Below are 27,262 nucleotides of genomic sequence, written 5' to 3'. Positions count from 1 at the left end.
CGTGCTTTTATTTCTTATAAAAGTAGTCCGGTGAACGATTATTTTCGCGGATGGCCTCTTAAAATCATAGGGGAGTTTGCATCCCTTTAGCTCTAACTTTCTTTCTTTTGAAAGATGTCATTATTTCAATATCATGTCGATGGTTGCATTTTGTAATTTACATATTAATACTTTGGGGCAAACATACAAAAAAAATGTTATTTAACTGTAAACTATTTAAGGAATGCTTTATCAGTTGATATAAAGTCGGGAGTTCAAACAAGTAGTACTTAAAAGATGGAGAGGACATTATTTTCTGTGGAACATAAATTAGTCAAGCCCTTTTAATTATGATATCTCTTTTCTTTAACGTCATCATACAGTAACAGAACCCGATTCCTTATTTGCATTGGCCTGGTATATGCAGTATGAGATATCATATTATTTTTGGCGGGAAATGAAGTAACGTCAAGTTGAATGTGAGTCTTTAATTTCAACCTCGTTACACTGATTTATGCGACGCATCCTTCCAACTTTGACTCTCATTACGAAGCCATAAAGCAACAAATCTTTGCAAATAAGTCCAAAGTAAAATAATTAACCGACTGCATCGACCAGAATGGAAATACAAAAAGAGGCGTCGTCATACTACTGTAGGGAAAGATAAAAAAGGAAAACCACCAAATCAAAAACGTATTTCGGCAGAAACAGTGTTTGATTTTTTTTTTACTTTACTCACTAATGAATATGTGGTAAAATATTATACAAACTTAATGTGGCGCATCCTAGTTTCTTTATTATCTGGGCTTTTAATCAAAATATGTATTTAATCGTTTATAAAATCTTCACTGTAAAGATAGCAACCGCAGATACAGTTATTTGATACACTTTCAATTCATGTACTCATAAATTTTATACAATACTTTCATGTCGTCTGCTTTTTGAATGTTACATGTGATGCTAATATCCAAGTGACATATAATCAAAAGTAACCAAAAGAAAAATTATACGAAAATACATGATTTTTCAACCTGATTATTAGATACCACAGTAGCCTAAATAACAGGACTTTGATATTTAAAAGATGATTTATTATGACAAAGCAGGTTTATGTTGTGGAATTTCAGCTTTAATCGTACCAACAGTGCACACGAACGCCGTGTCGTCCAGGATTCGTACTCGTAACCTTCATAGAAGTATCGGAGAGAAAGTAATCATACTTAATGAGATAAGTTTGGAATGGACTCAGCTAAGCAACTGTTTATTGGTGTACACCAAAGCTAATATATTTGAAATATAATTTCAAAATTTTGAAACGTCAGATGTTTTCTAAAAAGGGTTAAACTCTCCCCTTTCATTCCCAGTTACTACGCTGGTGACACGACGTTTTGAAGAAAGGCATCTTAAATAATTCACTTTCTTAAAAATGTCTTACGGTGATAAAGCTGTCGTTTTAAGTATTTTAACAAGGTAGATGTCAAAACATTTTACTGAAAGAAAAGAAATAGCTTTCCGTCGACCAGTAGTTGACGAGTAACTATGTTTTTCTCATACTACCTGAAGTTTTAAGGTATAAAGGACACGGGTATGTAACACGTTCAAAAAGCTTGAAGGCAATTAAAGGTAATAAAAACATCCATAACCCCACATGTGTCCCGGTCCCATGCGTGCTATAAACTTTATTTTCTTTGCTAAAATTCGAAAATTAACCTCTTCAAATGAAAAGTACGACATCGTATTTCACTTTAAAAGTTACAGAGGTCGAACAGTTAAAAAGAAATACATTCGACATTAAAGGAAATCTAGAATGACATATTTATCGCCGAAGAACAATTTATTATCGGACTTCACTTAAAAATGCCCAATTACTAAACAGTCAACTTATAAAAAATGATAAAGTGACAAAACTAGGTTTGTTTTAATGAAAACATTATTCGTTGCGTGTTATAAATACAAAAACGTAACTAGGTTTAAAGCAGCTTGTTTACGGTTTGAAAGCATCTTCAAGAGTGGAGCCGATATAAAAGAAATAAATCTGGTGTAAATTTACATTCGTAAATAATACCGTATATTGTATGGCACTTGGCTGGCTAAGTCGTAACCCAAAGTTTGTGAAAAGTGGCATTCCTTAAAAAGGGATGTATAACACTTAAATGTATAAAACAATATATTTGCAAGATTTGCACAGTTTTCCAAACGTAACGTTTTTAAACAATAAATCGAACGTTCCTTTTTTAGAAAAAGAAATCGGTTATATTGCCTAACAATCATCATTTTTGCTGAAGTTCAATTAAGTTAATTTTGTTATTTTATTATTATTATTATTTTATTTTCATGTACTCAACTTATTTTAACAGAAAATCGTTCATAACGCTTTAAGAAAGAAAGCTATATGTCCGTTTGTTTATTGCCTCATATTCTGCACTTCTTCTCAATAATTCAAGTGTTTGTGGCCACGAGTAAAATAGAATTTTAACTTAAGATGGAAGTTGTTGCTGACAAGAAATGACCAATTTTTTTACGCAGTTACCAAAACAGGACATTTATTACAATGTTACATAATAATACAACGCTGAAACTTTATTTTCCACGCGCACTACTAATTTTCACGTTTAAACTGACACATTACGCTAATAAGCACGTCTAAGTTTTTTCCCCAAAAAAACACTGGTCAGACTGGCAAATTTGACCAGTAGACTGGATATATTCATTTTCACGTCTGACAAATTAATCCAATGATTATGTTTGGGGATAAATCCTCCGATTGACAAATAGTCAACAGAATAACGTTTATTACTGCAAGACTTGCAGTTATGTGGTATCAAAATCAGTATTAACAAGCGTTCGCCGAACCTTGATTCAAAGAATATTATGTCTGTAAATTATGGAATGAAACAAATTCGTCTTGTGGGTATACAATTTCCAAAAAAAATCAATAAAAATCAAAAGTATGATTAAAACTCGCAATGTAATACATGTACATTGAATACCCATAGCTTGCCACCCCTCCATCCCCATTCTACATTTTTTGTTTTCAAACAAACATGTTAGACGTCTTTCTTAAAATTTACACATATAATTTCTGCAGCAGATATATAACTTAATACATGTACACATTAATGCGAATTGAGGCAAGAAAAAATAACCTAATGAGATTTACAGACATATATCATGAAATTCATCGACACATGTTAGATTCAAACCGTAGAATAACATTCTATTGTGGCATACATGCCACACTTCGCTTTAACATGCCACAGTCTAGCTTTTACAACGTTAAACGTTGCTAATGCACGTCAAACGGGCTGTTCGCACACGTCAAATGTAGCGTGTCATTACGGCTGCTTCAATACCTCAAAACTTTCAGCATAATGAAAACTTTCAGCATAATGATAAATCAGTTTCCAGACACGAGTACCGCCCTTCCTGGCGTCTTTATTTAAGACGTTTGTGTCATGTAGTAAAAATAAAAGTTTTCAATCTAAACGTTACGACGTCGGGAGATCTCGTGCAGTTTAGCTGTTGACACGTTGTCAATGTAATAAGTTAAAGTATATAAATGTTAACCGGTACTTTAAGATTTTTGGGAATACATTTTTCAACAGAAAATATACGAGCGTTTATCATTTTTATTTTAAATCGTAGGATTGAAAATAGATACCCGTACGTGTTAAAAACTGATTCGTAGGTAATTTTCGAAATATACTTTGAGGTTTCTTGTTGCATCAAGAACAATATATATATTTTTTTATATCCCTAACTCCATGCACTGCTGACATAAGCAGAATTACCATCAAAGCATGTACTGTTAGAAAACAGCCATTACTCCAAATTAAAACAAATTAAGAAGCGAGTTTGTGGCAAATTAGAGAAAATTATCGAAGAAACGTACAATGACTGATCTGCCTAGTTTTAACATATTTGAGCCGCGCCACGACAAAACCAACATAGTGCGATTGCGACCAGCATGGATCCAGACCAGCCTGCGCCTCCGCGCAGTCTGATCAGGATCCATGCTGTTCGCTATCAGTTTCTCTACTTGTAAAAGAGTTGGTAAGCGAACAGCAAGGATCCTGATCAGACTGCGCGGAGGCGCAGACTGGTCTGGATCCATGCTGGTCGCAAACCCATTATGTTGGTTTTGTCGTGACGCGGCTCATTTCTTCAACGATTTTTTTTTTCAGATGAAAAACCCAAGAATGTTTGTTAGAAGAATCTCCATCAAGCTTGAAATTTAAATAACGTCATACTTTAGCAGTGGTCCTTTTATCTCTGTGTAGCCCCAGTCAAAAAGCTTCATTTTCAAAATACAATGTATCTTTTCCGAAAATAGAATTTTTCTAATATAATTACGATATATTTGCCGATCATATCTACGTTAAGTGTTTTCTGTTGTTGGCGTTTTCTCATTATAATCTTATTTAATTTTTTTTCAAAGTATAGGAAAATTTGTTAACTTTCTCAGGGAATGGGCGAGATATGTCACCGTATCGCCTTCACTTTGATTACTGTTTTATATAGTTAAATAACGGGCTATAATACATATGCTAATTCTAAACGGTTTCAATTTAAAAGAAAATTTCACTTAAAGAGACTATTTTCCTATAATGTTTCAATTTATGAACATAATTTTATAATTTTACGCGTGATTTAACCTCGCACTATTTGTATAGACGGCTAATTTACCCGAAACCGAATACGTTCAAGTCTGTAGTATATATAGACACCTTACTCGAAAAAAAATGAAAACCCAGTAAAAATGTCTAATTTGATTAAATGTACTTTTCAACAAGTTCATCATTCAAGGTGCCAATTATTTTCTCAGTAGTAAAATTTACAATTAAGCCAGTAAAATAAACTTCCTTTGAATCGCTTCCAAATTTCAATTAAAAACATCCGCACGGGAACTACTTTCTGTTCCAGTGTACATACGCAAGATAAAAAAAACAAACAACGAGGAAAGGATCGAAGTTAATTATCATGAGTGAAAGACACTGAGAGAAAAGTCAAGAGTAGCTACCTTATCTATGCAAGACATAGACACAATGCCTACCGTATAACAAACCTAGCCAAAAACTTATCTGGCACAATTTACGTACCGTATACTCTGGTTTTTATCCAACACACGTACATAAAATATTTTCATGCTTGCAACTTTGAAGTTACAAAAACAAATCATGAATTTTCGTATGTTAAAATTCGGTCAAAAACTGCACCAAGATAATTGAATTACATTTTGTATTGAATTAAATTATTGAATTAGCTTGTAATGCATGGATTTGGCCGGCTTCGATATACAAAGTACAAAAGTTGACCTACCAACTGTACAGGGCCTAGCTAGTGCCCGGATGTACAGTATACTAATAAGTTCTGTTTCAACAAGTTAAAGGTTAAGCAACTGCACATGTTTTCCATTACAATGACAAAATGCAAACATCAAATTTAATGATTCTTTAGATAAAAAACCTTCAGAAACACTTCAATTTACTAGGCAGTGATACTAATGAAAGAAATTGCAAATTACATATGGCATTCCGAGGATAAAATATCTAAATTATATGCATGAGTGTTACGGGCAATACCATTTATATCATTGTTCCAGTGAAATAAGTAGACGCTAATTGTTATTCATAAATATCATAAAAATATATCCGGAAAAACACCTTGCACATGGTCGCTACAGGCAAACACCATCCCGACGGCTACACGTTCCCGACGGCAATCACCATCACGTGGTACAAGACGAACGCTCGCATGCTGATGTTCTTGTTAATGACAATACAGATAAAAATCTTGCCAATTACCAGACTGTTGACGGACGGAATCAGTGAAATAGATGTATCAATGCGCGATCTCGTCGATACAGAGTGGAGAGAGAGGTCATTTATCACGGAAATCACGTGCAGTAATCAAGTAAAGCTACCATATCACACATGTTTATCAAGTAAAGCTAGCATGCCAGAATTACAGTTGTTGACGTATTCCTCTGAACGCCATATTTTCATGAATCGGTTTTGATTTATTCTGAATAGTAAATTCCAGATTTCTACCTTAAATAAACGTTAATAAGACACAAAAAAGACATATCTTATTATATTAGTTCAGATAAGAAAATGAATTATTAACTTTTGTTTTGTAATTAATATATATGACATGTCCGAAAGTGTGACAAGAAAAAGTTTAACGGCTGTTAGGTCAGTAACATTTAATCAAAGTAAGTGTCTTCTGCTTAATAAATAGCCTTTTTAAAAATTTGCTTGTATGCCAAAAGCATAAGTATAACGTCCAAGGTTCAAACATTCTTTAACGCCGATGTTGTTAAATTGTGACAGAACATAACTTACATTTATTTGTATATTATACGACTTAAAGTTACCTAAGTGCAGAGTTTTAACATGTTACATAAAACTAAAAGCATTTTTTTACGTTATAGCATTATGAGAAGGGTAATGATTGAGTTATATTATAACCAGTGAGGTATATACATTGCTGCCATAACTTACACGATTTTAACATTAAACTTGTAGAGATCATATAAACAAAAGAAAATCTGAAAAATGCTTGCCCAGTGTACAATAATGTACCACAAAGGTACTTCTGTTTAATTAAAGGAACGCAAGATGTTACTAATGTTACGTGATGAATGATTTGGGTTTTAAAGATTTACGTTATCTGGTGAAAGTGTCTGAGTTTATTTAACTAACAACATGTAGAAGGTTTTAAGATGGATTAATTGTCGGCTGCATATCTTGACGTCATTCGTCAGTGTTACAGATACTGAACGCCGCGTCTGATCGAAGTTCGGAACAAAGCATGCTGGAATGTTGGTGATGGTGTGTTTTATGGAGGTATCCTTATATGTTTCTATCTGTCACTAGATTTGCGATGTGATATGATAATGAATAAAATGAAAATTAATATTGTTTTAAAGGGCCGTCACAGCAAGAAAATGTATCTATACGCTTACATACGCTTATATATACTAAACGTGCATATACGCTTTTACCTCACTACCATACGTCCGAATTATTTTTTGTGTGTAAAATCATATATTATCATTGTTATAATCATTTATTTATTTATTTATTTATTTATTTATTATTGTCATTTTTGTGGTTGTTGTTGTTATTATAATTATTATTGTTGTTGTTGTTGTCGTCGTCGGAGTATAGGGAATAAAATAATATTATCTGTATTTGAGCATTTAAGATTAAGTAAAGAAAATATGAAAATGTCATTAATATATCATGAACATCTTATTTATATACTAAATACTGCATTATTTTAAGTTATGGATTAGCAAATATACATCAAAATCACGTGATCAGATGCACGTGACAACTTACCTTTGGTTCAAGCTTTCCTACACGTTGAGTGATTGGATCTTTTTGTATCACTTCTATTCTACAAACTTCATCTCGACGTTTCATATTCTTTATGACAATATCATCAGTATTTAAATACACTGTTCGCCCTACTTTCACTGTTATAGCGTTCGTCCGTACGACCAACCCTGCGCTTACAAGCCCCGGCCATATACAGGCTAAAAATAGCACACATATCCGAGCTCTTCTCATTGGCAACCCCATTATTCCAGAATCACTTTCCGTCTATCCATTCACAAATGAGCACGTGTATTCCATGAAATAAATCGAATTCATTCCTTCATCACATAATTAAATGATGTAATCACATTTTTATTTACTTCTTTCAAATTTTCACATTTTTTTATATTTTTAAATTTGTTTAAATCCAAAAACTCGTAGCAAATGATCAAGGCATTTTCGTGAACAGCGCTCTTTCTTTCTTCGCAGTCTGAAAATATAATGAAAACCAATGGTTACAATATAGCAGACGATAAAATATTATATTTTGCAAGTCCTCATTATTTATATTTTACATACTTTTTGTAATATGTTATTGCATTCCGAAACGAAATTAAAATTCCAGCAGAATATGGCAAAGTCCTGGGTCATCGGCTTTTCTCGCGTAATAGGATTTGTTATTAAACCTTCAGATGCTTTGCAGACCTCGCGAAATTACGTAATAAGTAGCCTATAATCGGATACACAACAATCCGTACAAGTGGTCTAAGGTCCTTGTTATTGGGATGGGATAAAATCCAGAGGCGTTATGATCCGGTACCTTTTCACACCTACTAATTGCCACATTGTCAACCAGGTGTCAAGTTGTCTGTCGGCTATTTATGGTTACGTATTGAAAATTAGAAAATGGTTCACTTCAAACCAATAGGTGACCAGAGGCCATTTGAGATTTGAAAAATAACAGAACAGAAGGGCGGTGCGTCAGCGACAGAAAAAAGAATGCATTGTTGTAATAAGTTTACATAAACCTGAACAAAGTATGTTGTTTTTCGATTTATTAAATTAAAAGTGCCGATATAAAAGCTCGGAAATCCTTGTAAGCTATAAATTAATACTTTTAATCCAAGTGTTCCCTTTTTAATAACCAATGTTACTATATCTTAATACATAAGAAAACAGCTTAATCTATGTAAAAGGGCAGTTTAAACTTGAATTATTTCGAATTATCGGAATTAATACCTACATGTTAAAAATAGAAGAAAAGAAGTTGTACACGATTGTCGGTTTATTGATATGGTAACGGTATTTCATGAAATTCCAAAATTAAAAATAACTTAATATCTCATTTATTACTGAATTTCAAAATCAAGAAAAAAATGCAACACGCGTTTTATCACCGAAAGAATTCGTTTTCTGCGAAAATGTATAACAATAATAAAAAATACATACAGTAATATTATATCAATTTTTTTTTCTATACAGAGAGCGAATTAATAGTATTTTTCAAGTTAATTTGTCCCATTATATAATTTCATATATATCTACATGCATTAAACATTTTTTACTTCAATGAACATAATTTGATATTGGTTTTACTACATTCAGCTATTTAGTTTAATTCTCTAAAATATTCTGTGACAATGCACGGACAAAACTAATGTATATTCTGGAATAAGATTATGTCAAATTGTATGAATTTTTGCGAGGTCTGCTGCTTTGAAAACTACGTCTATAAATGTCATTCTTTGTTGAGAAAAAAAATGGCAATAAGACATTTCTAACAACAACAAAAAATGAAAATCGCGAGGTGTCCAAAATAGCCCGCACTCCCCCATAAATCTTTCAAAATAACAAACTTCCCTAGTTAACTCTGGCAAACAAACCAACATTGAAGTGTAAAGCCTAAGGCCACTGTTACGTGGTCCGACAACTATGGTGGGAAAATGTAAATAACAATCATGATTAGTTGAATTATAGGTTTACAAAGGTCCATGATTATTTTATTTGTACAAATATAGTGATTATGTCGGTTTCGATTAGTGGTAACAAGGAGCTAATAAAAGCCGTGTTTTCCGTACACCTGGTTCGTACCGAAAGCGGTTATATATTTGAAAATAACAGGGTATAATGTAAAAGGTCATTGGATGTCGTCTGCAGACAAAAATTAAATTATCCTGACACATCTAGTTTGACTTTAAAGAGGACAGTATACATGGACTTTGTATAGTTCATGCATCGATGAAAATCAATTTTTTACACTGGTCGCATTCCTTTCAAATCTTCAAATAGCATGCACTGAAGTACATTTGGGTCTTCTGGTAATATACTAATTTGAAAACCGGAATGTTGCAACATCTTCAATATTACGTCACAAATGACGAGATCAGATGACGCCAAATAGAATACATTGCACTTCTTCAATTTACGACAATAAATATATATATAGTAATAAGCTCAATGAAGTTTCATAAAATTTTCATTTTTTTTTAAATTTGCTTGTTAGGATAGAAATATATTTATATTTTGAATTTCTTACTTATTTAGTTTTACCGCGTTTTGTTCTCTATAACACTTCGACCGACAAAAGTAGGTTTATATATCATTGACTTGCAATTTACTCGTCTATTTCCCCCCACTGTACCATTGATATAACATGCATTCATTGTTTAATCAGATTGCATCTGTTTTGTGTAAATCTCTGAACGTATTTTTGTATCTTTTTTGCATTTTCTATTTGTTTTTAGTATACAATTTGGCAGTTTAATGACTACAGATAACATTTTCTTGTAAATTACTACGCAAGTTCCATTAATTCTGTTGTTTTAATTCTGTAACACTTAACCAATAAGTCCCGACCTTTGCAACACGCATATATAAACGTTTTATTAAAATGTGAAACATACATTATGATAACATTTATCTATCTATTTATTTTTTGTATTTTGCCTTAACGTAAGGAAAATTCCATTTCATTAATGGTGATATTTGCCGAAGAAATCGTCTTTAATATCACCTCAAACCGAATCAATAAGGTAAATCACCAATTAATAGAGAAATTTTTATAGCGTTTCATAGATATAGGACAACGTGACAAAACAACACATGGTTTAAAAATGGCCAAAAGTGTGGACGAATATTTTCCTCTTTGGTTTCCATTCCGCTCATTTTAGAAGCAAATGTACACGAAAGCATAAGCACAGTCGTCTCAGAATATATTGCATTCCAGAAATATATGTTTCATTATTTTTATGTTAATTTTGCCATAAAATTAAATAGGAAAAAAGAGGAATTCTGTTAAGACAGGTTAACATAATTATGATAAGGTGGTAATTTAAATGTAATTCTCAGACAGTGATATTTTTATTGCTCCATCTAACTTTAATTAGAACATCTTAGCTGTCTAAGTGCTTTCTTAGTATTCGTACTCAAAAAATCTTTTCTTTTCGGTTATGACAAATTAACAACAAAATGACTGACTAGGCGGTATATTTTGAAAACGTTTGGAAAGAAAGAAGATATTTCATTTGATGCAGTTCTGAGTATAGTGACTGTACTGAATTTTGGATTTTTTTGAGCCCAGCTTCTATTGCATAGCTTTCTTTGTAATTTGGGTGTATCGTTTTATGGGTTGCATTACAGGCTAAGGATCCAAAAGAGGCACAGCCACCCCAGTTGAACCGTAAATGAAGTTTGAACGTTTAACTGTTACTCCAAGAGAAAAAAAAGACATTCCAAGAAAAAGCAGATCCATTAAATCACATTTGAAAGTTATAAAATAATTTACCATCGTTAAAAGCTAGTTTGAAAATTAATGAAATTTGCCGAAGATGTTATCAAACAGTTGCTTGATTATATTTCAGAGAATGTGGATTAGTGATGTTTCACAAGATATAAGAATGTGTTATATTAAATAACCATTAAACGGATGGTAAAAAAATAACTTCTTGGAAAGATTTCCTGATAAAAAGGAATGACTCGGAAAATTTACAAGTATTTTACGTGAATTATAACTAGATTAAAACAATATCTTAAACGTGTGAGAAGCCATGTTCCTTGATTAATTTTATGATACCGAGTAAACCCCTTTACTGTGATAAGAAAAGGAGTAAAATTTTACGTATTTATGTTCTAATAAACCCTATCTAATATCTCTCACTCTTTAATATTGTAATGGATTTAAAATTGGATATAGATTTATCCGACAATTATGCTACTAGCTTTTAAGTTAAGTTATGAATATAGTTCATACAAGAAAACACTTGAAAATAGAAATTAAGTTTTTTTCTTATTATCATACAGTATGATTTACATCAAAATGAACGTATGATTAAAACTATATGAGCCGCGTCACGACAAAACCAACATAGTGGGTTTGTGACCAGCATGGATCCAGACCAGCCTGCGCTTCCGCGCAGTCTGATCAGGATCCATGCTGTTCGCTATCAGTTTCTCTACTTGTAATAGAGTTGGTAAGCGAACAGCATGGATCCTGATCAGACTGCGGGGATGCGCAGGCTGGTCTGGATCCATGCTGGTCGCAAACCCACTATGTTGGTTTTGTCGTGACGCGGCTCATATAGCTGTTTCATTTAAACAGATTTTTTAGAGAAAAATAAAACTGCTTTGTATCTGTACATGTATTTTGAAATGTTTAAGTAATAAGTTCCTAGTTAACCTTGTTTATCGGCCATCTGCATTGAATATCGCGAATGTTATAAAAATCTGGGAACAAAGTGATCCCACGTAAGCATTAATCACAACAAAATTACATGAAAATTGCAGACTCGGTTTGATCGTGTTTGTACATGAGACTATTATTTTATAAAGCATTTTTTAAACCAAACAAAACTTTATACAAGCCACTTGACTATCGGAAGAAAATCGTTCTGTTTATTATATATATATAAAAGTATGTTTTGGGAAATGCACAGTACAAAGTTCTTTAATTTTTTATACGTTTATTTCTGTTAGCGCTTTCAAATGTTTCTACATATCTTCAGACAGTAACGTATAATATAAACATAACAAATATAACAATGACGTAACGTTATAAAAGTGCGGGAAACGTAAAAATACGACGTTGCGCTGGAAATGAGATATTCTTTTACCTTCTATATAAGAAGTATGAAATTGCTACAAAAATACATAGGGTAAATATTCTATAAAGGGAGGTAATAAATAAGTATTAAAATTCAAAGCATTGAGTAATTTTAGAAGTAGATACAACGTTTGCATTACCTATAAATACTTTTTAATATTAGTGAGCTAAAAACGAGTAAAAATATGTCAGAAAATGTTTTACTTGAAACTATGTGGAAATGGAAAAATATTTACTTATATAAATGTAAAGATTTTGCATGAACCTTTATAAAGGGGCCTCCGTGGCCGAGTGGTTAAAGTCGTTGACTTGAGATCACAGGTCCCTCACCACTGTAGGTTCGATCCTCACTCGGGTCGATTCTTTCATGTGAGGAAGCCATCCAGCTGGCTTACGGAAGGTCGGTGGTTCTACCCAGGTGCCCGCTCGTGCCTGAAATATTGCCCGGAGGGGCACCTGGGGTCTTCCTCCACCAATAAAGCTGGAAAAAAATCGACGAAAAATCTCGGCGGGACGCTCTAGATGACACGACGTCAGTGTACGGTCGCCCATATGGGCTTTCCGGCGGCGACCTTAAATAAAACGCAATTAAAAAAAAAAGTAGATTAGATTAGGTTACTTTTCACTTCCCCTCGGAGCGTGCACGTCGCTGAGAAGGCACAGGGCATCGGCAGAAGATTTACAACTTGGCTGGTAGACTCAACTAAATTTTGCCTTCAACCGTGGGCGGTAACTACGGAACTACTTCGTCACTTCTGCGGACCAGCTGCCGATGTCCTGACTAATGCCGAGGGGAGTGGCCCTACAAAGTAGGCTGAGACGACGAGGATGGTGTGCTAGGGTGCGTGAGCCCCTAGCACAGATTGACGGCTTGTAAGGCAGGCCTATAGCTGGCACCAACAGCCCTTTTCAGGGCTAAAACACCTTTCCTATATTGTCACAGGTTGCTGTACATTTAGGTTCTCATTGACCGCCGTACAGTGACCTACTTTTCGGCTCAAAATTCATATCTTTGGCTAATACTCCGTGGAAATTGCATGGAGGTAAATTATCACCATTTTGTGCTTCAAAATTAACTCTTTAAGGACATGACTGGTGACATGTCCGGGGTCCGTACTCGACAGCGCAAGCTGCATTTTGTGCCCGAAAGGGCGGGATGGACCCTCATTAAGCTTTAACTACATACATACATACATGAACCTTTACATAGACTAAATAAAGGGAGGTAATGAATATGCTTTAAAATGAAAAGCATTGACTTATCATAGAAGTAAATGCAAAATATATATATAATGTACATGTAACGGGCTATAAATATTATCTATTTTGTTAATGAGAAAAAAAGTTGTAACATATTCTTTCTTGACATAGAAATAAATAAGTTACTTTTAGACAGCTAGACAAAGTTTTACTTTTGAAAATTCGAAGAAAGTATCAAATTGGTGTGGTGATATATAAATCGAATGTCGCTATATAAATACAGGTAAACCATCAAAGAGAAATACTAAATTGTGGGACTTAAAAGGCAAATTATGCCTCAGTTTATTGTTTTCTTTCTATAGGAACAAACACGGGTTCAGTTATGTTTTAAAATATTAGATGCTTATCACGTGATGTAAGTAGTGATAGGAAGCAAATCGTCAACAAAATGCGCGTGGTATGTTGTGTTCCATACAAAATCACTATAACTGCACGAATTACCATAAAAAGCAAAAGAGGACAATGATGGTTCATCTACATGGCTTTGAAGTAGTTTTTCAGAAATTGTAATAAGACACCAAACCTAAAAAAATATAAAAAAAATTAAGTAATAGCATTTTGTGGCTTAGTATACCTTTAAAGCACGAAACTATGGCACTCCTAACAGTTTTCGATAATACACACAGAAATGACATATCTAGCTAAGCCTTACATATCCGATGTTGTGATAAAGTTAGACAAACTATCACGAAAAGCTTTATTTAAATCTTTGAAAATTTATCATTCTTGGATATGATGCACTTTTTGGTGATTTTGATCTATGGTAGATGATGGGTTAAGAATGTGATCTAACAGAATCAGAACTCCACCTGTCTGGCGCTATTATAACAAGAACTACGCAACGCTTTGTTATTTAAAAAATAAACTAAAAGAAAATAAAAACATTTATGAGTTCTTCATTTTTACAGCGTGTTTGTGATATATTTTATGACGTTTGCTCTTGAAGATGCGTCCATTCAACACAAAAACCTCTAGGACATTTATTTTTGCTCCGATAGCAAGATTCGTGGTGAAAATCTATCACAATTTGTAACTTATAACAGATAGATATATGTATATAGACTGTACGTGTATCCATGTTTAAATTGCCGTGAAACCATTACTTTCCAAAGATACGAGAAATGTCCCTCTGTTAATTTGAAATTCTAAAAATAAAGTAGATCAGCAGGGACACTTAAAACAGAAAGATATGCAAAAGATAATTAAGAAATATTCTCAAAAAAGAAATTCAAATTGTATCTTTGTGCTATTCTTACTCCGATTTGAGTGAAAAGTGTAGCAACACTTGTCAATTTTGGTCACTTTTCACAAATTAAATGAAAATTCTGGAAGAAAAAACGGAATAAGAGGATGATTCTGAAAGTTGACACACGGAGGGGTTTAAATATCAAACCCGAGCTGTTTCAATATCAAGCAAGAAGCAATGTCCAGTTAGCTTAATAGGTACAGCACTGTACTTTAAATTGGGCAATCTGGGTTCGATTCTCTGATGGTGCAGGTCACTTTTGTTGTGATTGATCATGAAATCCTTTCTACGGTTATTTGCACTGTATCTCTGCTCTTGTATGTACAGACGATGCTGTTGCTGAACTGTGCTCTGGTGCTTTTAATTTGGTTAACTGTCGTTATCCTATGTGAAAACTACCGACACCACACCACCAACACCACCACCCATCAAACATGAAACGTGTTATAAATAATGGTGTTGTTTGGCTGACAAAGCTCAATTTTATTGACGTAATAGACGAGAAAATGAAACACATAAACATATGAAGTTTTCAGTCTTCAATGTAAACCGTATCAAAAGCGTATATGTTACATTTATATTGCTGTTATTGTTGATTTATTGATGTTGATGTTGATAACTCTTGTATTATATATTTTATACTAGTATTTACATACTTGCTGGGTTTTAATTTGTGAGTGTAATTAAAATGTCTTTGTACCTTTAGCTTCACTTTGTATGAACTTAAGTGTAAGCTGTTACTCTTAGAATAAAAACTAGCACCCCCTGTGATAATATTTCATGATTAATTATTCCACGCTCTTTGTGGTCATCCAGTTAATTAACGAAAGATTTAGTAGTTATATTTTATCACCATGCCATTCCTATGTTTTTGCTCTAGAAATGATATTTTCAATGAATATTAATTCACGACAACAAAGACCTAACGCACTATTTCGAGATATTGTAAATGTTTTATCTTGGTAATAAATCCTTCCTTGACATCTTGAAGGATGAGTTTGTTCTTTGCATGTTCTTAACACATTGTTTTATTCCGTAGGTTTTTGAGATAATAAATTGCAAAGTAAAATCTTCTGTCAGAGTCGCTGGCAGATAGCAGATACCAGCGTTATATTGGGCCGCAATGTTGGGTAAGTGGTGTCAAAGTAAATAACAGATTAAATAGAATAAATACCAAAGATATAAAGAAAAAATCTGACATGGCGGATGAATACATCTTCAAATTAGAACTAGAATGTATTTTGAAAACTTATTACCTACTTATGTGTGTCCGTGGTTTCAACACATTGGCAATCAAATCAGATTAACACAAGAACATTTCGACAAGGGTCCACTGGGCCTTATTTTACCCAGATGGTTACTAAGTCAGAACTCTGACAGTTGCAAAGTTCTTTGCCTTTTAAGACGCGTATCATCGTTTCTTTAAAAATGTCAAGGTAATGGACGTTAGGTTGAATGGTTGGGATGTTGAGATAGTTTGACACGACCCCTCCTGCAGTAACATAACCACTTTAATCGTCTGTGTACCTTAAAACCAAATAACTATAGTATTACATATCATTTCTATGTTTTGCATTTTTGTGCTCAAGTAGTAAACTTTTAAACTTAAATTTATAGACACAGTTCAAAATATCGGTATCAATACGGGCTACATTTTTTACCGCACACTCGAAAGTGAACCCCCCGTCATCAAACCAGTTTTAAACGTATTTATCACAGTATACTTCTATACACTCATACGTTTTCATTCATTGAGAAAAATACATTAAGCCATTCTATCATTGCAAATATCAATCTCTTTAAAGTTTAATAACCGATTTATTTATTCATAAACTGAATACGAGAAAAACGGAGTTTTGATAGCTTCGAATAATCATATAGGGAGTTTATCGCTGAAAAATCGAATTTTGCATCCCGCAGTGAAAGAACTTTGATCCAGTTTTGAAGTAATCAACTGAGAAGCCATCTGAAGCTAATAGCGTCAAGGAAAATTAGAATTCATAACACAGTAGTTTAATCCCTGGCTTTAACAGTTATACATAGTGACAGAAAAATGTGTCTTTAAGACGTGTATTGCTTACTAAATCAAATACGATGATAAAATATTTATTTTTTAAGTTCTTGATGACAGTTTTGAATAAATGCGCTACATTTAATGGTCTTGTCAAAATTGATGTTTTTGCAAAGGAATTTTATTTTTGGCGTGTGTTTTAAAACATGAACGGTCGAGAGAATGAATGTTAGAACGTTTGTTTCTATAAATATGTGAGTCAATGCGGAAGTACGTAATTGTAAAATGACATAATTACTTTGGTATTTCATTACGATAGCATATTTATATCTCAGGTTGTACATAGAAAACGCGTTTTCGATGTGCAAAATGATGCCGCGTATATTTTATAAATATATGCAGAAAATAATCCCACATCTTAATTAGAATAAGTTTGATGTGAATTTGTCAAAAAGAATATATATATATACTCGTATATACATCACTTACAAGTATTCTATCAAATATGACCATTACATATTTCTTCATATCATACGAGTTTAATACAAAATGGTCCATCAACGGGGATGATGTTGTTTTCTTTTTGTTTTAGAATATGATAAATAGAAGGATAAAAGGAATCTTTACATCACATGTTCATTTCATATCTCTTTCTGATGCCTGTTTGATACAAGTTGTTTTTGGTAAAAAAATGATATTTCTGGTAAGATCTTGTATGAAGTCGTACACTAGCTGGTAGACTGCCCTTTACAATACCACATTCTGTTCAGAAATTGTCCTGCTTTGAACTACAAACCTTCCGCCGCAAAAGCATTTCAATTTCAAAACATTTAAATTTGACAGTCAACAGTCCCTGGTCAGACTGTACACATGGAGATTGGTTTGGTTCTATTCTGGTCGCATATAGGCAAAGACAAAATCGCCATCGATCTCCACAAACTTTCATTACAGTGTAGATAACAAATGCACACGCAGCAGTATTCCAAAATACGACTGTAAAGTGCATAAACAATTAGATAATATATTTATTGAAATGTTTCACGAGGGTATCAAACAAATGTTTGCGATGATGGTTTTATTTCTGATAACTTCTCTGATACCACACTATTCTGCTTCTACTATATACAACAAATGGCAGCTGGTTAGTTGCTGAAATATTAACAGGCACGTGGGCACGTGGTTTCATCACCAGCGCTGTAAATCAACAAGAGCGGTAAAATAATCTTCACCAGTTTTTATTTTCTTTATCAACATTCAAAGAAATGGTTTGAAATATTATCTCAGGAAGGGTTTTGCTAACTTAAAATAACATATTTTCTACCTAGAAAACAAAATGTTTTTCAATGGGATATAAATGGAAATAGTGTGGGCAATTGAATGGTCTTAATGTTATTCGTTTTACTATAAACACATAATGATAATGATGATGGTGATGGTTAAGCATCATTTTTCTTAAGACAACATTCCTAATATTTAGGACCCTCAACAAAGCATTCCCAGTTAAATTTGCTAGGAAATTGCAAAGAAAATTCCAATGTAACAATGTTGAGGAATACCAAATAAGAAAAGGCCTTGCAAATTTGGACGAAAGCGTGCATTGTTGCACGTGTGATGATTATGTTTTGGGTGTGAGACAATCATTTTCAAATAACAATCTGACGAAATAACATGTACTACAGAAAAACCTGATGTCGTCTGGTCAAAATGCATGCGTTAATACACGTACACGTACACGCGTGTATCTGCTACCCATCTTTAATTAATATTTGTTTTTATATACCCTCAGCAAAGGTATGTACTTAAGATTTATTTTCTAAATTACGCGAGGACATGACGAAAGAATTTCTGCCTACGATGTTACGACATAATGATAATTCTTTTATCGTAAGTTCGGTGAGAAGTTATCAGTAAGGACCCCACACAGAGAGTGTTTGCGTTTCATATAAAAAACGGGAACCAGTATGACACAATATATTATTTTGTCATTATCTCAAGGGTTATTGAACTTGATTTATCTCCTGTTTTCAAGATGCCTTACACCCCCACTGATTCTGTCAAGTCATTCAAAACCCCAGTTGTTTTTAACTGTGTCCCTTTTACCCACTGATTGTTTATGTTCAGGCAAAAAAACACAGAGATAGTTTTATTTACAAATTGTGATATAAAATCATTGCATGGGACAAACTATAAATACCACTGATGTGTTTTCCGTGTAATGATGATTAAACAAGTTCGACATTGTTTCCTTATTTTCATTTTTTTATCATAAAAATGTAATACAATAAGTGTCAAATTTACGGAAGCGAGAAGGGACACCTATTGCTATTGTACGGAAGCGATAATGCGGTATCATTTCTATTACATCATCGAGTTTCTGTATCTTCAGTATTACGCAACATCTCTTCTCTTGAAGTCAAATGAATATCAACTGGATTCTGAAGTGGTCAGTGAATTAATTATACAATGTACTTGCACACTAATGCAATTTTATACTCCAATATCTAGCAATTAATTTGTCTAAATACTGAATAATCATATTAAACAGTTTCCTAACAGTAAGTGTTCGTGCAAGCAAAGTCGTAGTTGATTTGCACAAACTTCTTTGTGACCTGATTATAGTTAGGGATACGGTTTTAAGGCTACTAGACAAAGGTTATATTCACTACGTTTGCGACATGGCTCACAAACAACGTGCGAAACACAATCTTAAAAAGTTTTATGATGGAGAAATGAAAATCCCTGTACAGGTGACACTGACATGCGCTGTAACGAACATGTAAAACAAAATGACATGTATATTTCGACAAATTTATGTGCACATTATGTCAACCTTATCGCCTTTGAACCTATTAGAAGTTCATATTAGCCATTTAAAAATGATATATGGTGACAATTTTTAACACATATCCTGTGAATGTTTTTAATGCACATAACTAGCTTATGTTGTTGACCGGAGTTAGTCTTAGCTTTTCACCGTTTCGTCTCATCCATTGTTTTTACATAAAACCCTAGAACTCATAAAATTAATGAAAGTAAACCTTTTTCAACGTGTATGATTTCTGTAATAATTTATATATCTTAAAATGTTCTGGTCACCAAAACGGGAGATTCCTTTTGCCATTTACATTTGGAATAATAATATCAATATAATACACCATTTGTTTGCTTCCCTTTTCATTATAGCACTATGTAAATTCCAATATATTTATATTTGTATATTAAGCATTAAAGTGGTCTATACAGACATGACATACCCTTACTAATGGGTAGTCACAATATGCAAATTTGATTAATTGTACAAGTATTTGAAGTTAGAATAATAAAGCCTTTCTCATTGTGAAAATTTAGTGCAAAAAGGTTATTATTCTTACAATACCTCAAAAAATGTATATACATGTGTATAATAATTAACAATTTTGTGCAAAAGGCTTACAATTTGAAAATTAGTGAAAAAGAATGTTTTCGAAATTAACTGCGTTAATTCCAGTTCAATTTAAAGACATTGGTAATGTGTGCATCACATATTTTATAAGCTCACCTAAAAAGATTTTCGTCCTCAGTATAAGTATAAATAAGTATTACTCGATATATTTAAACTGTACAGAACACTTTTATAAAATTCAGATAAAACATGCTTTGATATATATTAAAGATGAATAAACAGAAAATTCCACACAGAAATAAATATAAATGAAGACTTACTTTAAAAAGTCACTTAAGGTCATTATTTCATACATGAAATTATATGTATATATGTAAATTCAGCTATTCTTTCTTTTTTCAAATTAGATACATTTGATGAAAAAGTCAATATACTGTATATGATGGATTTCTAGTGACGTAAAAGTATCAAAATAAACCTTTTAAATCTGTTTTTTTACAAAGAAAAATATCGAGTCATCGTCACCTTTGTTTGGATGTAACAGGTGTCCTGGATTTTTAGTTAAAAACTAGATACTAACAAGTCAATCACCCCCTGTAATAGTAAACATAACCATTGTTTGGCCACTTTTCTTTAAAAAAATGCCGCTGAAATTTTTAAATATTTGAACAAAGATAAAATGCGTCAAAATCAGTTTTTGATAGAGACTTTATCAAGCTTGCCGGTGATAATGGAATGCAGTGGTATTTACTATTACCTTGTGAATTGTACAGCCATTTGAAGTCTACCGCATTCTTTTTGTTAAGATTAAAAAATGGGAAAAAATGATTGTGTCCCAGTATTTGTATAATGAACGCCATTGTATGTGTAACGTTGGCGGTGAAAAGACACATTTTTTATTAAAATGTTCTTGCTCATTTATTCCATTTCAAATAAAAAATGCTTTTATCTAGAGCAAATAAAAAATCTTTTTATCTGAAGGAAAAAATGCTTTTATCTGAACAAAACTTTAACAATAACATACATGCATCTATATATTCTAATTTTTTAGTATTTAGTGGGCATGCGCTGTGTTTGTCATTGTCACGAGCTTCTAGTTGCACAGAAATAGTTACCCAGACAGAAGAATGATGTACCAATCTTCCTTATTATCTGGTACCCACGTTCTTCAACCTATTTGGGACTATCAGAAACAACGAAAGTCACGTGAATCGAAAATAAGTAACCATAACATATTGACCCTTAACGTTATTTGATGGCTCTAACTCAAGAACTTAATCCTTACAAAAAGAATACGTATCTACTGTTTCTACGAGGTCAAACGTCTAACTACGTTAAATAATGATACAACGGAATGTAAGTTCTTAAATTTCCAAATTACAATAGATGGGCGTCCGTTTTTTTCATGTTATATTTCATCTATTGATTTCCAATGTGGATTGATATGATTGAGTTAGGCAATTAATGACAGAATCAACATTATAAGGTCAAATATCGCCGACATCGGTCATATACCGCCGGATATCATTACTAAAGACCAAACCCGAGTAATACGAACATCTCCGAAACATCATTACTGTCAGTGACTATTGACTTCTAAGTAATTAAGCAATATATAAATCACTTGATGGCATCTCGAGTTAAGCCGGGCATTGTTATCAATTAGGCTGATATATGTAATCCTACCGCCATGTCGCCATTTTGTATTGATTCGGAAACCTTTTGATACGATTGTATTTTTTTTTCAACGAATAAGATATTTATATAGGTATCAAAGTCGTCGGGCGCTGGTTCGACAGGCTCCTTGAAATAATAAGTATCTTAGAGTAGGATCAATAAGTGTGTGTGAAAACATTAATTGTTCTTTTTAATATCAGGTTATTGACCGATGTTGGTTCAAGTTTGTATTGTATCATATGCCTTTATAATTTTCAGCGATATCCTCTTGCCAGCACTGGTTGCCAGCAAATCTGAGCGGGTACCAAACGAATGGCTTGATATGTATTGAAAATGCACGATTACCTGCTTTTAAAGATTTTAAAAAGATTTTAAAAGATTTTTTCTACTTTTAGACAAAGAATGGGTCGGTCGCGAACATGGCTTTTCATCAGTGCCGCTAAATAACGTTTAAACGAACCCATGATACATTTTGTTTCAATAAAATTCAAATAAAGTATTGCAAGTTTTACTTTTTACCATACATACATCAAAATTATCGAATTTTCCTATTGACTTCTTCAGCGTTTTAGGAGATTAAAATTTATATAAAATAAATCAACCGAGTCAGCATTTTAGAAACTATAAATCACATGATACAGCGTTTTCAAGGAACATAAATCTTGTGACGTCACCTATCATAACACCACTATCAATTTCGCTCCCGATATGAAATACAATATTGTTATTGATTTTGGGGTATTTTCGTTATCAAAGAAAAATGTATTGAGGACACGCGAGGAATTTAAGGTCGCGTTCCACCCTTTGCAGGTATCTGATTAATTGAAGTGGGTTTTAAGGGAATACATAAGGTCACGTGCCATAAGTTTACTATGAGAGAGATCGAGAATTAGTGACAGTTAAACTGATATATTCCATAATGTTCTTTTTGACAGAACATGTAGTATTGATATAGACAAAGTGATTTGGGTTCTTACCATGTTCAATCAAAGATTGGAACCCTTGTTTCTTGATAATACTTGATTTTCAATTTGTACATCTATTGCAAAGAAAATGTTAAGTAAGCAATTCCCGTATAATATAAAAGTATCTGACTATGTAAAGTTTTTGTTGAAGATTATAGATAATTGTCGTTGATGAATATTGACATTCATTTGTATACTGAAAAGATACACTAGTATTCCACTACATTTCCCTAACGCGTACTCAATCAATTTTTTATTACTTTACACAAACTTGTTTCGTATACATTCGTTACTCATAATAATGATAAATATTATACCCTCTGTCTTTCATTTCATAAAAGTTTACGTGGTATAATTATTTTTGATTCGTATTATCTCCGAGATGATAATGACCAATCGGTGGGGTGCTCCGAATGTTGTAGCGTCTCTGAAAAAGTCATGGACTTGGTAATCCGAACATGAAATGATTTGCATACGTATCACCACTTACAAACATGGCAGATGTTATTGTCATATATCATTTTCTCAAAGTTAGATAGCTCAATGTCCTGCACTTTTAAATAAAGATTCAATAGTAAATATCAGTATCTAAAATAACTTCTTAGTTTAATTTGGCGGGAAAATGTAAGTACCGCGGTACTCTCAGGACTACATTTTTACTACGCGAAAGAATTAATAGTTTTAGTACAAACACGGTATGTACATTATTGAATTCTTAACAATTTTAAGTAACGAAGAACTAATAAATCACATGATGCCATATATTGCCACAAATTAAGCTCCTATATAAAATCCTATCTTAGAATATCTTTATTGATTCGAAATACCTCTTTTATCATCGGAGATTCCAAGAGTATCAGGAATAACGACAAAAAAGGCTTCTGTCGTCTGGTGTAGGGAAGAAGCTTTTAAATTGTTAGAAAGTTTAATTTATCCAATCTGACTATATAGTTCAGATGCAGCGGCGTCTTTTTTGTGTCGATTTTAATGAGATACATGTTCATCAGAACTAATTTAAAATATAAAATTTTGATCGTGCATACGTGTATATATCATTTTATAAAACGCTTTAACCGTTTTGTTTTCTTTTTGTCCTTTTTTATTAGTAGACAAAAGATTTAAATTATCGAATAGCGGTTCATAGATTATTTTCCATAACTAACCTGCAAATTGGTCAACGTCTCCATTTACATCATTCTTCTCGAAACCAACGTTTATACATATATATGAGTGAGAAAGTTTGACAAACAGACATATTGTTAGTGATTGAAATATTCAAAATGCCAAACTCGATGTAATTCGTTATGATGCTTTCCTCAGGGCTGAGGTTAGTTTGAATAGTATCATCTTTAAATGTTTGTAAAATTTAAAAGTATTAATATGTCTTTAAATAACATTTTTTAAATATCATCTTTATATTTTCTTAATGTTTTTTTTTTTTAATTTGACTTGACATTTTAATAGAAATCACTTTTTCAACAAACTTTTCAGACCTCGAATCGCTTAATGAGAAGAAAAATGAAAAAGACATTATAACATAATAATTGAATATTTATAACATAATAATTGAATATACATACATTTAATCAAATAAAAAAAACATATCCACAATGCATAAAGATAGAAATGTTAATTTCAAGCGGTATTTTCATCTCAAATGATAATTTAACTCGACTATTTCCCGATTTAGATTTATAACCACTACTTTGTTAAATTAATGCTATTACACGTTATGAAATTATATAAACTCATAATTCACGCGACAATTGACTACTTTTATATCTAAATCATATTTCAGTCATATTTAGTCTCTCCGTTTGCCCGTTTCCTTACAGTCGAATAAATCTTCTTTAATTATGAATAACTTTCTCTTAAACTAAAGTACCGCGCGGTTTTACTTAAAATTAATATTCAAGTTTTCCGTTCTGTACTATGGTATATTGCATACATAATGTAATGATCCGAAATGTTTAATTGATGTGAAATAATAATTTAAACTACTGTTAGTTTGAAAAAAAGATTGATATAGAAGATTGCATTGTATGCTTAAAATATACAAAATTCCGTATCTATATTATCATACAAATCTAGTTCCTTAATGGTTTGCCAATATTATTTCTTCATATTTTGATTTCTGTCAAGAGTACAAGTAAATGGAGGTTACCATAGCTTTGATGCTCAAAACATCAAACTTTTATTATATTCAATATGTACCAAAAATTTTTTAAGCCTATTTAATTTTCAAAATAGACACAACGTACATACTTGAATAATATTGACATATTATAATTAAGAATATAGCCAAAGTTCATACAAAAGGCTAGAGATATCTTTTTCACGACATTTGCATTTAAAACAAAACACTGGGACGGCCGAAAAAATAGAAAAACAAATATTACTTATACATGTACCTACACTAATATTTGTTTTTCTTAACAATCTTGTTGCGATACATGCAAAGAGGCTGACAACCACTTTTGAAGAAGACGCAATCGGTGGTACTGAATCTAACCATACATGGATAAATTATCAATTTACCAAGACAGATACTGAATCTTATATCAGCGTTATAACGACATAACGTAATTGTACAAAATCTAGTAATAACTAAGAAAATAATAATAAAACATGATCTTTTCTTAAATACAACATAATTATAAGCATTGTTCACTATGGTTAATATGTTTCGAAATCAATTTTTTCAACAATGTCGTTCTAATTGGTAAAGGATTAAGACATGCCGATGTAAGTAAGAAAGACGTTTTAAAAGATGGACATCACTTTCATTATGAATATTTAGATAGAATGGGTAAGTGCTGATATGCAAATATTCCATACTTTCAAACACAAGAAACCAAAATTTTGTGATAGAACTTTTCATCTTTCGAAGAACGGGTTAGTTCTGGTACAATATTTGATCTCTTCGAAGAACGGATAAGTGCTTAAGGGATATTGGACATGTAATATGCATGTTCGATAAATGAATTAGTGCTGGTGTTCAGTGTAAATCTTTCGAAGAAATAATGTTGGATTAGAAGACCGTACTGCACTGTTAAAGTAAATAAGGCGTTAGTACTGGGGCATCAGTACGTGGTAGGAAAAGGTGCTTGAATCAGGTAAACAATTTAATAAGATTTACACTTGATTTAGATTTTCTATCAGTCAGCGGTGTTTCTAAATCAAAGTTATTTTCATCAGATTATAAAGTTCTGTCTCAGTTACATGGAGTTATTGGGCCTTAAAATTTCTTTCATTAGCCATTTATAAACGGTTATCAAGAAATCTGTCTTCAATTTATGTAATTTATCTTTGAATATAGACGAAACTATACGCCTAGGACGGATATAATTGGCGTAATTTATTCTTATTGCATGCAGTTTAATTCAAATAAAAAATGACAAAATATGTTGATTTTAAAAAGATGAAGTCTATATGGCCTAGATATATTATTTTAAAAGCATTTTTTTTCTAAATAGATATTTAATTAATTGGGAAGAAAGATTTAGTGTTCAATTTCTGAAATACTAAAAAAATGCCCTTTAATCTCCGTTGAAGATACGTTCAATATGAAACGCATGGAGTTTTTTTTTGCTATTTATGGGACAATATTAATTTTGATAGCACTTAAAATCGTAAGTAACATGTCACGTAAGCGTCACATTTTAATTTCTTTCTTAATATATTGTAATAGGTACGGAACAAATTGTTAAATTTGTTGGCATTTATAACTAATAATGTATCTATCTTTAACACTAACACTACCATTTACTCACGTATTAAGAGTGCAAAAAGGTCAACGCAGATTAAAGCCTTTCGCAATTTGTCCATTTTATTTCTAATAAAATTTTAGTACTATATTTCGTCGAGCACATCAGTAGCAATGTATTTTTTGTGAGTTCATCAAATCGTAAGACTTCTTAACATACGTTCAAATGAAATACGACATGATTTAATGGTACGTGTAAAAAAACTTTCAGGATAGATATGAGCACACGCAAACTCCTCCCAGTGTCTAGCAAGGAGTTCCTAAAATATACTTTGGGTTTATTTTAGTTCTTCGCTGACATTTGCGTTGATGAAATTGACATTATCTTGTCGTCCAATCAGCGCCTTTCCTTATGATCAGTAAACGGTGTTTTTGATCTTAACTGCGCAATGCTGCATAATAATTTCTTCAAGATTGATGATTAGTTTGCAGGCCAAAAACCGACAAAAGCTACACAGAAGAGATCCGAGACTTCTTTTACGACTCAACAAAGCATAAATGATGGCGGGTAATTGGAAATTGTGCGTTTCATCAGATAAATTTATTGAAGTCA

The 27,262-nt window shown here is 32.4% G+C and overlaps 1 protein-coding gene across 5 annotated transcripts in view; it reads right to left on the bottom strand.

Annotated features, from left to right (window-relative positions):
- The window catches only part of LOC132740158 (FRAS1-related extracellular matrix protein 1-like), a 70,656-nt gene that overhangs the window by 26,972 nt on the left and 16,422 nt on the right, over positions 1-27,262 (bottom strand). For 4 of the 5 annotated variants that reach the window (XM_060728008.1, XM_060728007.1, XM_060728010.1 and 1 more), the window contains one exon: positions 7,326-7,794. In XM_060728008.1, the coding sequence (XP_060583991.1) occupies positions 7,326-7,568 (243 nt within the window). In that variant the 5' untranslated portion in view covers positions 7,569-7,794. Of the gene's footprint in view, positions 1-7,325; positions 7,795-7,883; positions 8,046-27,262 lie in introns of those variants that run through there. The other variant, XM_060728012.1, reaches the window with a different exon arrangement.

The sequence above is a fragment of the Ruditapes philippinarum genome, unplaced genomic scaffold (genome assembly GCF_026571515.1).
Source record: "Ruditapes philippinarum isolate M1 unplaced genomic scaffold, ASM2657151v2 ctg972_1_1_1_1, whole genome shotgun sequence".
Taxonomy (NCBI): Eukaryota; Metazoa; Mollusca; class Bivalvia; order Venerida; family Veneridae; genus Ruditapes; species Ruditapes philippinarum.
The sequence above is the reverse complement of the archived record's forward strand: the minus strand, read 5'-3'. Positions and strand labels throughout refer to the sequence as shown.